The following is a 15,807-nucleotide window of genomic DNA, read 5'->3' as shown; positions in this document are numbered from 1 at the left end:
TTCCTTTGGATTATTTTCAATAGAATTGGAAGTTTGTGTTTAAAGCATTTATAGAATTCTTCTGACATCTAATTATATAGCCTGATAACAGTTTTTACTAATAATGTTTTAATGATAACTTAAAAAATAACAACTATATACCATGAATACATAAGAAATACTTGAATATAATGCAGGAAGAATCACACTATGCTGCAGTCTGGAAAAATCTTGGAGACTGCAATTCCTTGGTGGCAGCTTTGCTTGAGTCAATATTGCCTTTTCAGGATTCTACAGACTCCAGGGCCTGGGCAAGCCCAGTATAGAGCTTTCCAGGCAATCACCTACATTCCATGATGTCAATGGTGCAATAAGGATCTTCATTCTCCAAATAGCTTTTCCATAAAAACCTAAACTTCCCCTTTTAATTGAGTTAAGCGTTCCTTTCCAGGAACATTGTGATGAGCATTTCTTCCAGGGGAGTGAATATATATCCTAATGACATTGTGTATCCTTTGTAGAAATATGTCCAGTTTTGATAAGGATGACTCAAGACTGTGTCCATAAAAGTTAAAAATAGAGTTAAGTTGCTAGTTTTCCCATAATCAACCTTTTCTGCCTTCAATCATTGCTTCAAATCTATGCAAGGCATTGTGCTAGGCAGGTCAAAGAGAACAAAAATGAACAAGCCTCATACTGGGTGACAAGTAACCATTAATCTAGTCAGGAGGATAAGACAAGCATATTGCAAATGATATTCAAGAGATAATAAAGTACCAAGGGATGTTCTGAGAAGAAGGATCAAAATCAGATTCCATGAATGAGCCAACATCTGTATAGGTCTTGAACGATAACCTGTTTTTTTTTTTTTTTAAGTGTGTATTACCTTTTATTCTGATTATAAAGGATATATAGTAAAAATCAAAATATATACATGTAAAGAAGAGAAAGTATATGTGTTTTTCAGAAGAGGAAAGATTTGTTTCAAATAAATAATCTCACTGTTAATCAGAGAAATACAGATTAAAACAATAATGTGATATTTTTCTCTATCCACCAGATCAGTTACAATGAAAGGGTTAGATAGTATTAAGTACTGGAGAATTTGGGCAATGGCTATTGTTGTCCATTGTTGATAAAGGTCTAAGTTGGAGGGGAATTTAGCACATAGGGTGTAACTGAACCTACATACGACCAGTGATTCCTTTTCTAGTTTCCGCCTAGTGAAACACCCACATATGAGCAGAAGAAAATATGAACAAGGGTGTTCACTGCAGAATTGTTTGTAAGAGTAAAAAATCTAGAGCCATCCTAAATGTCCATCAACATGCAGATGATAAATAAAGCTGAGTGCTAAAAGGATGAGATTATGTAAAAAGTTAATCAGAAGTGTTTGAAAAGGTGTGAGCATATTTTTGGTTGCCAGATAATGAGGGCAGGGAGGTGGGATGCTATTGTTATTTTGTGAGAGGGTGTCAGGGATGCTTAACATCCTACAAATGATACAGTCTTGAAGAACCAAGAATTATCTTGTTCATGATGTCAGTCACAACCGCCCCCCCGCCCCCCACTGGAGAATCACTGAAGATGTGCGTGTATATACACACACACCAAAGTTGATAGATTCCAACATATATTGTAAAGTTAGAAAAACTAGTTGCAGGCACTAAATGCTACCACTTAGTTTTAACACGTTCCCCTATAAAAAATCAACAACAAAAATGCACTTATATATTAAGATATATAAAAACATAAAATAAGAGTTTAAAAAAATATATACCAAATTCATAAGTATGATTTTCTTTGTAGAAGAAACCAGAATTGGTTCAAAGGGGACTTTAGCTTGATCAGATTTCTCTAATTTAGCTTATTCTAATGAAAAAGAAAAATATTTCTATATTGAGTAACTACAAATTTAATTAGAAAAAAAAAATAGCTAATTTTTTCCTTAATCCAACTTCCAGAGATAACCTTATTAATAATTTGTCTTTTTCCTTCATTTATTCAACTACTGCTTATTGAGTACTTGGACTGGCCTAGGCACTTAGGTGAAGATTGAGAGAGAGAGAGAAAGAGAGAGGAAGAGAGAGTTTGGTTTTTTCCCATTAAAAGTCTGGTGGGGTTTGGAGTAGCAGTTGTTCAGGGAGATATAACGTGGGAGGGAATAGCAGCAGCAAAGGCCTAGAAGTGAGAGAATGCCAGGCGTGTATGAGAATCAGAATATCATGCAGTCATGTGAGAATTCAAAGTGAGTGATGAAGGACAACAGTCGGGCATGGTGAGAGATGAAGCTGGAGGACATTGAGGCTGTATATGTGGCACTGGATACTGACAGTTCCTTGTTTGATGTTTATAGAGCCACCTGTGGCTTAATATGCATGTTCAATAGCTCATTACATAAAATCTAATTGCATGGACCTTAAAGTTTCTATAATTAGATCTACATTCGATTTTTTTTGTTTGTTTTCCCTAGATGGAGTCTTGCTCTGTCACCCAGGCTGGAGTGCAGTGGTATGATCTCGGCTCGCTGCAACCTCTGCCTCCTGGGTTCAAGCAATTCTCATGCCTCAGCTTCCCTAGTAGCTGAGACTACAGGCATGTGCCACCACACCTGGGTAATTTTTGTATTTTTAGTAGAAATGCGGTTTCACCATGTTGGCCAGGCTGGTCTCGAACTCCTCACTTCAGACCATCTGCCCACCTCGGCCTCCCAAAGTGCTGGGATTATAGGTGTGAGCCACTGTGCTGGTCCAGAACTATATTCAATTTTTTTAAAAAATTGAATATTCCAATTATTAGGGATAAGAGGCAGATTTGAATGGTCTTGAAGCTTATAAAATCTAGAGGTCTCTTTAAGAAAAATTACACAAAATTACAAAAAAGAAAGGAATATTTATTTAAAATGAGAAATCACAGATTACAAATTTTAAAAACTGAAAAATATCACAAACATCACAACACAGAGAAAATAACTTATTTTTATTAATTAACTGTTGATTCAAACATTATAATATTTTTCTCTATAGTTTTGCTGTCTGGTCTTTGATTGTCTCTTCATGTAATAATTTAATAATATAATTTTCTATAGAGGGAATGAAATGATAATTAATTCTTTCATCTAGAACACTTTAAAAAAATTCTCGATAGTATAGAAAAGCTATTTTCAGCTTCTCAATGTGATTGGTAATGAAATTTTTATAATTGTTGGTGAGGAGAGGCCATGCCTTTGTCTCCGGTTGTTCCCTCAGGTAGTCCATCTGCTCCAACAATTTTTAACTTATTCACTATGTGACCTCCTGGCAAGCAGCAACCTGAGTTTTCTCATCCATCAAGGTGACTAGTAAGAATGCCTAGGAAAAAAACTTTCCTTTTTTTTTTGAGATACAGTTTCGCTCGTCACCCAGGCTGGAGTGCAATGGTGACATCTCGGCTCACTGCAACCTCCACCTCCCAGGTTCAAGCAATTCTCCTGCCTCAGCCTTCTGAGTAGGTGGAACTACAGGTGTGCATCACCACACCTGGCTAATTTTTGTATTTTTAGTAGAGACAGGGTTTCACCATATTGGCCAGGCTGGTCTCAAACTCCTGACCTCAGGTGACTCGCCAACCTCAGCCTCCCAAAGTGTTGGGATTACAAGCGTGAGTCACTGCGCCTGGCCAGAAAACCTTCTTATTTTCATGTATTGGAACAATTTTCTTCTTTTATAAACTTTTTATGCAATTCTTTAACTTTTACAGAAAAAAAAATGAGCTACATTTGCTAAATTAAACAATGTATTATGAATATGCTAGACATTGTGCAAAGTGGTAGGAACACACTGTTATGCAGTTGGGAATAGGTTCATTTTTTGAAACTAAAAAAAAAAAAAATTCTTCTAGTCTCATTTTCCCTGAAGAAGCAAAAAAGAGCAAGAAACTTCTATTAGAAAGAATGTTATAGTCTCCGTTTTCCCCAAGGCCCACACATTGCCATAATTATGTCTAGGGCTGATAGAGTCAACAGAGAAAAGACTAATCAAGCTCCAAAGGAATATTTGTACTGGGTTTATAAGATTATGAAAACCAGCAATTCAACTTAAAGGAAACAGTGATATTATCCTTTCCATGATACAATAAAAAACTAGGAAACACCCGCCCATTGAAGAATTTTCATAGCTGCCTTTTAGTAAGATATAGAAAATAAACCCAGCCACAGAGAATGCAGACAGGCTGGATCCAGAAAGCTGGTCCTCAGTTCAACTTCCTTTCCTTTCATTCTGGGGCCTCTTTGAGCTAGAATCTTCTGGAAAATTGCTCCAGAATAGTGGAAACTTCATAGTTTCTTATCCCATTGGGTTTTATTGTTTTAATTTACTAATCTAACTTTATACCTCATTTGTTCTGTTCTTTAAAGGAGAGGCTTTTAAATTTTTTGAATTGACTCACAGTATAAAATACATTTTATACTGTGTTTGAACAACAATGCAAAGCTTTGCTACTCAAAGTATGGACCAACAGCATCGGCATCACCTGGGATCTTGTCAGAAATGCACAACTGCAGTGTTTGAATAATTTCTAAACTCTATAGGACTCATCCAATCTTTGCCTACATATTGCTAATGATGGGGAACTCAGTACTTGTATAAGCAAGCTCAGTCCATATGTTCATGATTCATGGTTAGAAAACTCTTGGGCTACATTGAATTGCCATTTTTTGCTGTATGGCTTTCAGCAGACGGTTTCAGAGCTACTCCTTGGAGTTACATAGATGATACATGTAGAAAGAGTTGAAAGCATTTAGAATGCACATTCTTCTCTTTCCATCATTTTCAACTTTTCCTTTTATGACATGCTTTCAGTTCCTTTATCATCCAGGGACCTTATCATCCAGAGACCTCATCTCCTCTGAAAACCTTTCAAACTTACAAAATCTACCTTAACATTAAGCTCTAACCTGCAAAACAAAGCAGCACAGGAGCTCCCTTATTCTGGCTGCTGGGCACAGATAAAGCAGCCTGAGATTCCATTAGTTTCTTCACAATTGCATCACGCAGCTGATTCACACTGGACTTACTGATGATTAAAACTTCCAATTAGGTCATTTTCCTCATCTGCACTTATAAGAGTGATGGTTTTAAAATCAAGTGCAATAAGAAACTTTTTACTACTGGGAAATACCAAGTGAAAAGAGATGCTAATGAGCAGCCAACCTGGACCACACACAACCTCAGGCCCCTCCCTCAACTTGCTAAGTCTCACGTGATTGTTATGCAGTTTAGAGTTTGAGGAGCATGCATGGGAAGGACTCTTAGACCTGAAAACTTTAATTCACTTCAATAATGTGAACAGTTCGAGTTCACAGAATCTGAAGAGAAGGGCAAAGCAAAGTACTAAGTGGCTTTTCAGTGCCAACAGAATGGAAAAGAGAAGGATCTGCAGGTTAACGTAGAAGAATCACCAAATAGCTGCTATCTCAGTGATGTGGACAGTAGATATTATAGCATAGGAAAGGGAGCTCACAGTGGGCTGGAATGATCAGGGAAAACTTCATGGAGCAGGAAGATGACAAACTGCAGTTTGAAGAATGAATATAGGTTTCATTAGGCAGTGAGAGGCATTCTGAGAGGAGAAATGACATAAGCAAAGGCACTGGAGTTGACGTGTGCTTGGTGTATACGGGCAACCAAATGCCTATCTGGAGCACAGGGTCCCTGTTGGGGAGTGATGAAAAATAACTCTGGAAGAACTGGTAGACACAGAAAGCAATCTTGCACTTTAAAACATATGCCACACATCCATTTAGATAGTACATTTCTTGATGACAAAAGTCCTTAGTAACTCATGTCTATAGATTATTCACATATTTATTGATATATTTTTCCCTGCCTGGAAAAGATACATGAAATAGAACCTCAATTCTGTTTCATCAGAGTTATAAAGAGGACATACATTTCAACCCAAAGTGGGAACAAAAATTCCTGATTGTGTGAAAGCAGCCAAAACGCCCTGGAGTTGAACAGCCAACAAAAGCATTCTTCTTTAGAAAATTTTCTCTTATTTCTTCATTTTCAAAGTTGTTCTCACTTTTATATGACACTGACACCCCTCTAAACTATCTAGACCAAAGATGACAAATGCATAACATATGTGCCACACCCCTTCTCTAAGGTCATACATGGCACAGCAAATTGATGTGTCTTTCTTCCTGAGCCTATACTTAGCCTCACAATCTTTCTGAACACAATGGTGGTAGAGCATAAGATGAATCTGTTAGGCATTCACACTCTAAGGGTTAATCTGTTCTTACCACTTGAACTATTCCATGGGATTGCTTGGCTGCTGATTTCATTCATGCTCATTTGTTCATAGGGCTGGTGCTAGATAATTGTGGAAGGTAAAGTGTTGATTGATTTTGTGGAAGGTAAAGTGTTTGGCCCTCTATGCCATTAGAAATCATGGGTTTAGGGTGTCTTATGTAACTCAAGAGCTACCAGTGCTGTAATTTCTATTAGAATCAGGTCGTGACATATCTACAAAAGATGGTGTTGCTCACATAAGCCCGTTAAGTCACGTGTTCACAAGTGCGGGCTTATTTTTCCATTGATAATAGCAATGGACCTGTTCAAATAGAGAGAATCAAGCAGAGGCCTTATAAAGGATTTTGGAAGTTCTTACATGGTCTCATACAGGTGTAGTGTTATATACAGGGGAGGCCAAAAAGATTCTTCAGAGTCTCTCCAATAGGGAGGTTTCTGTGATGGAAGCAGCAGGGCTGTATCTTTCAAAATTACTTTTCTAAACGCCCATGTTTACATGAGCTAAGAGCAGAGCTAAATGGTGAGATCAGCTGCCCCAGCCTTTAGAAAACAGACCTGAGTGATGATGGAGACAGAGCATGCAAATATCTCATTGATCTGTGAGTTAAAGGCAGGTCCCAAGTTTTTTGGTGGGAGTCAAGGCTCAGCTAATGGAAATCAAAACTGAAAGGGAGGAGAGAATTCTGTAGTAGTTTGGCATCAGGATGAACCTGTTTGTGAAGAAGTCTGAGGAATGAGGCAAGAAGCTCTGGAAGATGAAAACACAGAGACAGACAGAGATGGAGACTCAGAGATTCAGAGACAGAGTGGCACAAAGACTCAGAGACAAATAAGTCAAAGAGCTGCATACAGACAGATAGAAACACAGAGACACAAAACTCAAGAGATCAAGATAGACCTGCCAGCTCACACAGATAGCCAGAAAGCACATGGGGACAGAGACTTAGGGAACACACATACAGACCCAAAGAGTGATCCAGGAGACAGGGGCAGAGAAAACAATGAAAGACAAAGATGTGTCTTTAAAGATAAAGAAAAATCCACAGAGCCTGACTCAGAGATGGACCAACAAACCCAGGGAAGTCAGACGGACAGACCTGAGGAACAGAGCCACAACTTGGGGGAGGGGTGAAAACCGCATCTCATTGTGCTGAGATTCTTCTGTTCGGTCCCCAGGGAAGCCTTCACAGTGCAGGAATGGCTGCAAGACCAAAAGAGCACCACTGCTCCCCAGTAAATGAGGCTCAGGGACCATTTTATTTGGACTGGAAAAAACCTTGAAAAGGTCTAGTCAGGCAGGGAATGAAAATCAGAGGTTCTCTTAAGAGGGCTCATCTTCAAGTAAAATCAAGCTTGACTCTGGGCTTACTATGGTTACTCTTGTAACTCATACCTCATAAAGTGCTGGTTCAGGGTAATTGTCTTCGAACTGTGGTTGCCACTGACAACCTACCATTGTAGGCTAGTATAGGAACAGAGAGGGTCACTTTCAGGAAGCTTCAGCTACAAGAAAGAGTTAGAAGAACATTGGGGTCTGTAAAAAATACAGGCAGATTCTTGTTTCATTAGTTATCTCTTCTCTATTCCATAGTTCAGGCAATACCTCTAACCAATGTCAGTTTATTCCATCAGTAAAAACCGCCGGACATAGGGGGACTGAGTCTGAAAGTGATGGATGCAAGTACATCATCAGCGCTGGTGCAGTGGAAAGCTCACTGGCTTAAGTCGGGGAGGCTTGAGTTCTGGTCTTGGCCTTGACTCAACTTGGGGCAATTCAACAAACATTTAAACACCTGCCCTTTATCAAGTGGTATGCTCGGGTGGAGAAGGCAAAGATGAATCACCCACTGTCCTGCTCCTAAGGAGTTCACCATTAAAAGGAGTTTACTGTGCTGTAGCCTAAAGCAGGTGGCTAAACCTCTTAGTACCTCAGGACCGACATCTGCAAAATGGTTTCAAGATTATCTGATGAATCAACCCAAAACATACAATCAACTTGTGTAAGTCAGAACTCTAGGAGCAGTAACATGAAACCCAGGAAAATTTAGAAATTTATAATGATAAAGCAAACAATGAGTTATATTTGTGAGACATTAAGGTTTTCAAAATTTCTCTGACACCTTTTTGAAAATGTACACAAAAGCAGTAGAATTAGTTTTGTTTGGACATGAATCGCTTATTTTGCTTAGCTCAATGGAATGACTGGATTCTACCCTTGATCCTTCCTGACTATTCCCAGGTTGGCACTCTAGTTTCCTACTCCCCAATCTGCAAACTCCCTCACTAACTCATTATCTTGGCTCTAGCCCCTTGCCACCCATCATGCTGAACTACTAGATTAATCTACCTAAAAACAAAACATGATGACTATGTACTTCCACATTCCTACAAACCTTCAGTGAGTCCACATTGTTCACTGACCAAATCTATTTTAGGCCCTCTGGAATCTAGATCAACCCAAATATCCATGCTTTCAGAGGGAAACAAGAGCCTACTTGGAGACAGATCAAGAAGGAGATGATGGAAAAATGTCCTACCAAAAAGCAAAAGCAAAATTATACACATAATATGATTACAATTCAATCTCTGTATATGTGTGCATGTGTGTACAGAAAAACATTTTTTAAAAACTGGAATTGAGATGAACAATGTTATTTTAGGTGGTAGTACATGACTGACATTTTAGTGCTTTTCTTTATATTTTGATGCTTCTCTTTATTTCTCTATTTTTTAATAATTAATATATAACTTATTTTCAACTATTTATTATAAATAATTTCAGATATACTGGAAAATAGAAAAATAGCATGAATGTTACTGCATTTAAATAATACCTATATTTTAGGCAGAAGAATTTTTAACCTTTTGCTACATTTTTAATACAACATTTAATTTTGAGTCTTTTGATGAGCAGTTTTAAATTACAGATATCCTGACACTTTAACCCTAATCAAACATGCATCTCTAAAAAGTTACATTCTTTCACATAACCATCATACTGTTATCAAAACAAGTGATTACTCTTATGCTTTTTAAAGTTATAAACATTTTTTAAACAAAGAAGGTCTAACAACAGATAATGGGGGCAGGTGCTAGTGGTCAGGGTCAGGGGGAGCATGAGCATAGAGAAGCAGGTGGTGAGCAAGGAACACCACTAAGGCCCAGCAGTGTGCACTGTGCTCCTGGTAGAGGCAGACCTCTATCAGGAAGTAGAAACCAGAAGTCTATGGGCTCAGAATAGGAATTTATCCTCTAGGGGAGTTGGTAGGAGCCAGAAATTAATGCAGGGTTTAACGAAATGTCTAAGAGTATGGTCATGAAAGCAGAATTACAAGAGAAAAGTCAAGTAGAAGCTTCTCATAGGACGAGACTGATGGAGGTAGAGACCAGAACCAGACCACCTGAATGCTAACAAACCAGATGGGTCCTGGGGACTGGGCCGGTTTGAGTTCATGTGAGCTTTTTCGATTCCGAATCCTTGCATATTTTCCTACCATCACTCCTTTACTCATACCGTTTTCTCTGTAGAAAATGTCATATTTTCTAACTTCAACTGACAAAAATAATATCAGCTCCAAGGCCATCTTTTCCACTTCCACTGTGGAGAAATAGCCTTCCATAGGAGGTTGTTTTTTCTAGACACTGTCACAGCCCTCAGCCCGCACAACACTGCATTCTAACTCTACACGCATATGAATCCTCCATCTCTGCTCAGCCATACCTTCTTTATTGTAGTCTCCACTATGCTGCCTTGCCTGGCATCATCATTCAACAGATAGATCTATGACCCAGTAGAAGAGTGAATGAATGAAACAAAGTTACTCCACCCAACATGGACAATCTGTGGGACAGATTTCCACTTGTAAGTAGAAGGAAGTCACCCTTCAGAGGAACAGAAAAACACCACAACTGAAGAGGAAATTCACTTGAGTTAAGAAGAGATGGAACTGTACACTAGTTACATACTCATTATACAACCACAGAAGAACTACCTTCCGTTTTTAGAATCCAAGATTACAAAGTTGTGCACAGAAGAGGAACAAGCTGTATTGCTGTAGTTGCTGTCACACCTCTGTAAACAGGTTCCACTGAAATTTTGACTTTACTATACGTTTCTTAGCTGAATAAATTTTTCTAGTCCTGAAAATGAAATCTACACAAAATTCAATAACATCTGATTAACTAGGATGCTGGCCTGGCTTTGTGTACATGTGTATGTATGTTATGTGAGGAATAGAGAGAATAATGTCTTTTATAGTAAACTTTGTTATAATCACGAACTTTCTTTGCTTCTCTCAGTTCATATTAAGCACTACGAACATGTACTAGTATAATAAGATGAGAGAAATTTGATGAAAACCAGTTTACATTCGTGGTTACATTAGTTTACATCAAGCATGAAGGCTCTGGAGCAAAACGCTTGGATTTGAAGGTATATTAGAATGGAAACTTGTGCATGTGATTAAAACTCAGTTCTTTACTTTTCTCATCTGTAAATGGGGATGACATTAGTAATAATACCCACCTCACAGCAATGTGTGAATTAAACAAGTTCATCTGGGCAAAGGGCTTAAACTAGTGCTTGGCACATGGCAAGCATCCAATAATTACTAATTGCCATTATTAGAATATATACCTTTGACCAGTGGGCTCTGCAAAGCAGCACCACGCAGTGGAAAGCTCTGGGGTAAGTCCGTAGGTGTGTCTCTCAGCTCCACTACTTACAAAGTCTGTGATCTGGATTGTATACTTAGCTTAGTGAAGTCACCTTTTGCATCTATGAAATGAGTATGGTGATATCGTATTGAAAGTGTTCTTGTGAAGGCTAAATGGCATTATGCATGTGAATGGCATGGTGCTGGTGCATAGTAGGTGATCAGTAAGTCAGGACTATCACAGCCGGGAAACAACCTGGTTTGTGAAGCCAGCATGGGTTTTGAACACAGACACTCCGAGACTGTAGGCAACCTGATTTTTCTTCTCTTGAGTCTCTTCCTATGTAAAGCTGAAATACCAATGCCTTTTGAAGACAAGAGCTAGTGTCTACAAAATGCCTGCCTTATAATAGGGACTCATTTTGTTTGTTATAATTTATTCCTTGGGTCAGCAAATCACCAGCCGAGGGTCAATTCCTGCCAGATACCTGTTTTAGTATGGACCGGGAGCCAAGAATGGCTGTGCATTTTGAAATACTTGGGGGAAATAGAAGAATACTTTGTGATTCATAAAAATTACATGAAATTTACATTTCAGTATATAAATAACGTTTTGTTTGAACACCATCAGGGTCATTTGTTTCTGTGTTCTCTTGTAGTTTTTGCACAACAGCAGATGTGAGTAGTTGAGGTAGAGACTGCAAGGCCTGCAAAGCCTAAAACGTTCACTACCCAGACCTTTATAAAAAAAGGTTTGCTGCTCCATGATCTACTCTAACCTTCTCTTATATGTGAAGAATTAGCTATCAATTAATTTAAATATTCAGAGCTTAGAATCTAGTTCTTTGGCACTGGTCAACCCAGCCAAACACTGGCACTTTCTTATACAACTTCCAATTTGAGAAAATATCTAAAAAAGAAAATGTTTATTATGTTTCTCACATGGAGTTATGACTGACTAGATCATTTGAATATTTAATTGTAAAGTATGCTAAAATATTTTCATTTTATGTTATTTCTTTTGTGTTTATACTTATATAGAGCTATATGTAGAAATAGTATAGTAACCTTTGTTAAAGCCAAAGAATTGCTGGAATTTTCAGTAATTTTACTAGCTATTCTTTACCAGTTTGTTACTTAGGTGATATCTCCAGTATTTGTTACTTGTTTAATTTTGCCATCTCTTCATTTTGCAAGCAGCAAACAGCCTGACTCATATCCTGGTTTATGGTCCACCTCCTTCCTCTCCCCTGATTCTCCATGCCCCCTTCTTGCCCTCCCCACACCCCTCTTTCCCCCTAAACCCGTACCCTCCCCTGCAAAGTGTAAGCAAAGCTGAGCAACAATTTAAGATGGTTTTATTTCTCCTTTGCTTCTGGACACATGAATGTATTTTAGATGAAAGAAAATTAACGTTTTTAGGCTGACACTGTAAATGAGACATGGAAAAGCATGGTGTTGCTTGATTTAGGTATTTTAGAAAATAATAAACCTGTACTCTGAGCAAGTTGTATATGTCCTAGAAAGGTAAGTGATGGATTTGCTGCAGTTCAGGGCTCAATTTACAGGATTTACATATTCCAGAGCCTGAAAAAAACAGATGCCCAAGAACAAAGACTTCTGATATTTCTGTAATTTAACCACTAACTTATCTGTTTATGTCTATCAAAAATATAAACATAAGGATTTATCTAACTACCCAAATAACCTCTTCAAAATAATTGAACAATTAAGTCATTAAAACCAGCCAACTTTTATCTATCAGTTACATTAAATCATTTTGTTTTTAAGGAGGTTTTGGAAACTAAATTAATCAGAAGGTTTGGTAGAGATTCTATCTCATCAGTGGTTAAAGATTCAAAGAAAAAGTCAATATTATGTTTGAGTTACGTTCAGTATTCTAGCAGAGGCAACAAGTCATTGTCAAGAGTTCTCAAATTGTTATCTATAAAAAGTGTATCAGTGAGGTGCTACAGGGCAAGTACTGGCACAAGTTGATTATTAAATATTCAATTCAATGATGTTAAATTGTTGGCAGCTTGAAATTGTCTATAGTGGGAGTATTTATACCAGGGAATTAGGCAAATTCTTGAAATCAGGGCTTTCTCCACCCCTCAACTCACCCCAGGTGTTTTTCCAGCACACTATTGAGTATGCTTAAATAAGCCCTACATCTGAGGGTTCTTTTTGGGAGAACGGAAATGTACTAAAACTGATTTATGGTGAGAGTTGTATCACTCTGTAGAGTTAGTCAAAAGTCTTGAATTGTACACTTGAAATGGGTACATTTTATGATATGTAAAATACACCTTAATAAAGTTGCTAATCGAAACACTCCTAAACCAATAAACAAAATATCAACACTTATTAGTACTTTTAAGATTCAAGTACACACCCAACAGACTTAAAATGAAAAATAAGACCACATTTACCTAATGCATTTGGTGGATACATATTCTATGAAGTGATCATCAACCTAGGGTCTCACTTTGGAATTACTTGGAGAGTTTGACAAGAAAACGCTCACCCTCAGAGATACTGAAATCATTTGTCAAGTCTGTGGTTTGGGTGTCAGGAGTGTTTCTTTCTTTCTTTTTTTTTTTTTAAAAAAAAAAAAAAAAAAAAGGAAAAGCTCCTTGGGTTGTTCCAGAGCACAGCCAAAGTCAAGAACCTGGACTGTAGAGCAGTTTTCCCAGATAACTGCAGGTTGCCCATTGCTGTAGAAATCATCCTCATGTTTAATAATTGTTCAGGCCTTCTGAAATAGGGAAATCTGGACATGAATGTATCCTTTTTTTGCAGGGAAGTGGTGTGACTCGGTTTTGTATTCAATGTCTATTCTTTGCACATGGAGGAAAGACACAGTCCACAGACCTATTTCCCCCGTGGGGTTCACCTGTAGTTGCTTCTTGCTATTGGCATCATGGTGGGGTACAGAGACAGCATGTAATTCATCTTTGTCATCTAAGCGTGTTCCCACAGTACTCAACCACAGACTCTGGGTTCTAGGATTGTTTGTTTAACTAAACGACCAGAATTGAATAAATTCTTCTGTCTCCTCCTTTGGGGTTTTCTATTACAGTGGGCTGGGAATCAGTTAACAGAACATGTAAAGCATTGTAGCTTAATGGTTCAATAAGGCACTGCAGGCCACAGTTCAGCTTCAGCGTTTGGACTTGGTGAAAACTGTGCTGGATGCTGACAGAAGGGCCCTTTGCCTCTTCTGTTTGGGGATTCAATCTAGAGGGATAGAGAGATTCTAGAGCTCTGGCTTCCTAATAAGGGGAGTTTTCTTTAATGAAAATTCCAGGTGTTTTATCTGATTTGCCAAATGAAAGTAGAGGTCAATTCTGAGACCTCAGTTTTATAATCTAAAGACAGGAATTACTGATAAATCTTTACAGTAATACAACATAAAAAGAGACAATCTCTGAAGCCTTAACACAGAGAGGTTTCAACTCTATTTTGGTTTTTCTTCGGTTTTGGACATAGCCTGTGGCAGGTTGGATGCCCAGCTTTTCTATGTAATTGATGTGTGACTAGCAAGCAAGTTATTCAAACCTGTTTGGTGCTTGTTTTCGTCCTTTGTAAGATGAAGATGACAACAGCTCCCATGTCATTGGATTGTTATGAAGATTTAGAGCTATTTATCCAGGCAGAAGGTACAGGTTTTACCTCTCCTCATGCACAGGTGCCAAAGCCACCCTCATTGGGATATTCCCAGTGCATTAGGCAGAAGGTTCAGTTTCTCTAGGAAATCCCCAATTCCTCTCTTGTGTAATACTTGCTTCTTTTATTAAATACCCGGATGAGTTGTCATCTGGGTCACTTCTCAAAGACAGAGCTCCGATGACTCCACCTACCTATGCTTACCTGTTTGAAGCAGAAATTTTATCCTCTTCATGGATTGTTGGTATTTAAAGGCTCAAAGTTGGCCCTCTGGACATACATAAAATATAAAAGCTCCCAAATGCAGTATCAGGAGAAAGAAACATACAAGCGAGACTACTGCAGAAACTTCCTCATTCTCTATCTTTTGAAAAAGTCCCTCTCCCTTACAGTAGGGTAGGCTTTCTCAACATGGTCCTTTTACTGTCCCTGGGTCAGTGCTGGAAACTCTTGAACAACACATTTATTCATAAACCAGAGCAACATCAAGGAAGCCAGGCAACATCACCTCTATATCCCAATTCTGTCCCTCCTCTCAAAGAATGTCCAACATTTGATTTTTTTCCCTATTTTCTCAACCTACTTGTTTTCACATCTAGAAAAATAATGCAGGCTTTTCCAATGGAATTAGCCCCAAACAGGAAGAGTCTTAACAGATACAAATTTGAATAAAGTGGAAAAAAATAAACGGTTGAGGTGGCAGAGGGCAGCAAGGCGCTGAAGATAGTCATTAATCAAAGCATGAAGGTGGGAGTGCGGAGTCAATGTCCACCCACTAGGCACTTTGAAAGGAGATCTGCTCCCTTACCCCAAGTCCTGGAGCAGCTCAGCTTCTCCATCGGATCTGCTCCACAGATCTGAGGGATCCTGGGTGCTCATCTTCCCTTCTAGAAGTTCTGCTCTGCCCATTCGCGCCCTTCACAGAGGCAGAGAGAGACAACTCGGCTGCTCCTGCCACCCTCTCCCTCTGTGAGACAGCAGCCTGCTGTGGCTCTGAGTCTCCAAGGCAAGGAAGTGAAACTTGGTTACTTACTCCTCCCACCAAACCCACCACCCTGGCCTGGAGGCACTGGCAGGAGTGTTCTGTCAGTCAGGAAGTATGCAAACTTAGGTAGTTACCTCTGAGGACACCCACACTGCATCACGCAACAGGCAGTTGCTATCAAAGGAAATGAAGAGGCGGTCACAGCACCTGGGATTGGACAACA

General features: G+C 38.7%; 1 protein-coding gene across 2 annotated transcripts in view; it reads right to left on the bottom strand.

Moving 5' to 3' along the window:
* DAPP1 (dual adaptor of phosphotyrosine and 3-phosphoinositides) overlaps window positions 1-15,601 on the bottom strand; it is a 53,995-nt gene extending 38,394 nt beyond the window's left edge. For both annotated transcript variants that reach the window (XM_011943192.1, XM_011943193.1), the window contains exon 1: window positions 15,408-15,601. In XM_011943192.1, coding sequence (XP_011798582.1) covers window positions 15,408-15,508 — 101 coding nt within the window. In that variant the 5' untranslated portion in view covers window positions 15,509-15,601. The remainder of the gene's footprint in view (window positions 1-15,407) is intronic.
* Between the last annotated feature and the right edge of the window lie 206 nt (window positions 15,602-15,807).

Source organism: Colobus angolensis, unplaced genomic scaffold, assembly GCF_000951035.1.
Source record: "Colobus angolensis palliatus isolate OR3802 unplaced genomic scaffold, Cang.pa_1.0 Scaffold217, whole genome shotgun sequence".
Classification (NCBI taxonomy): Eukaryota; Metazoa; Chordata; class Mammalia; order Primates; family Cercopithecidae; genus Colobus; species Colobus angolensis.
Note: the sequence above shows the minus strand (reverse complement) of the source record. Positions and strands in the feature narration are given on the sequence as shown.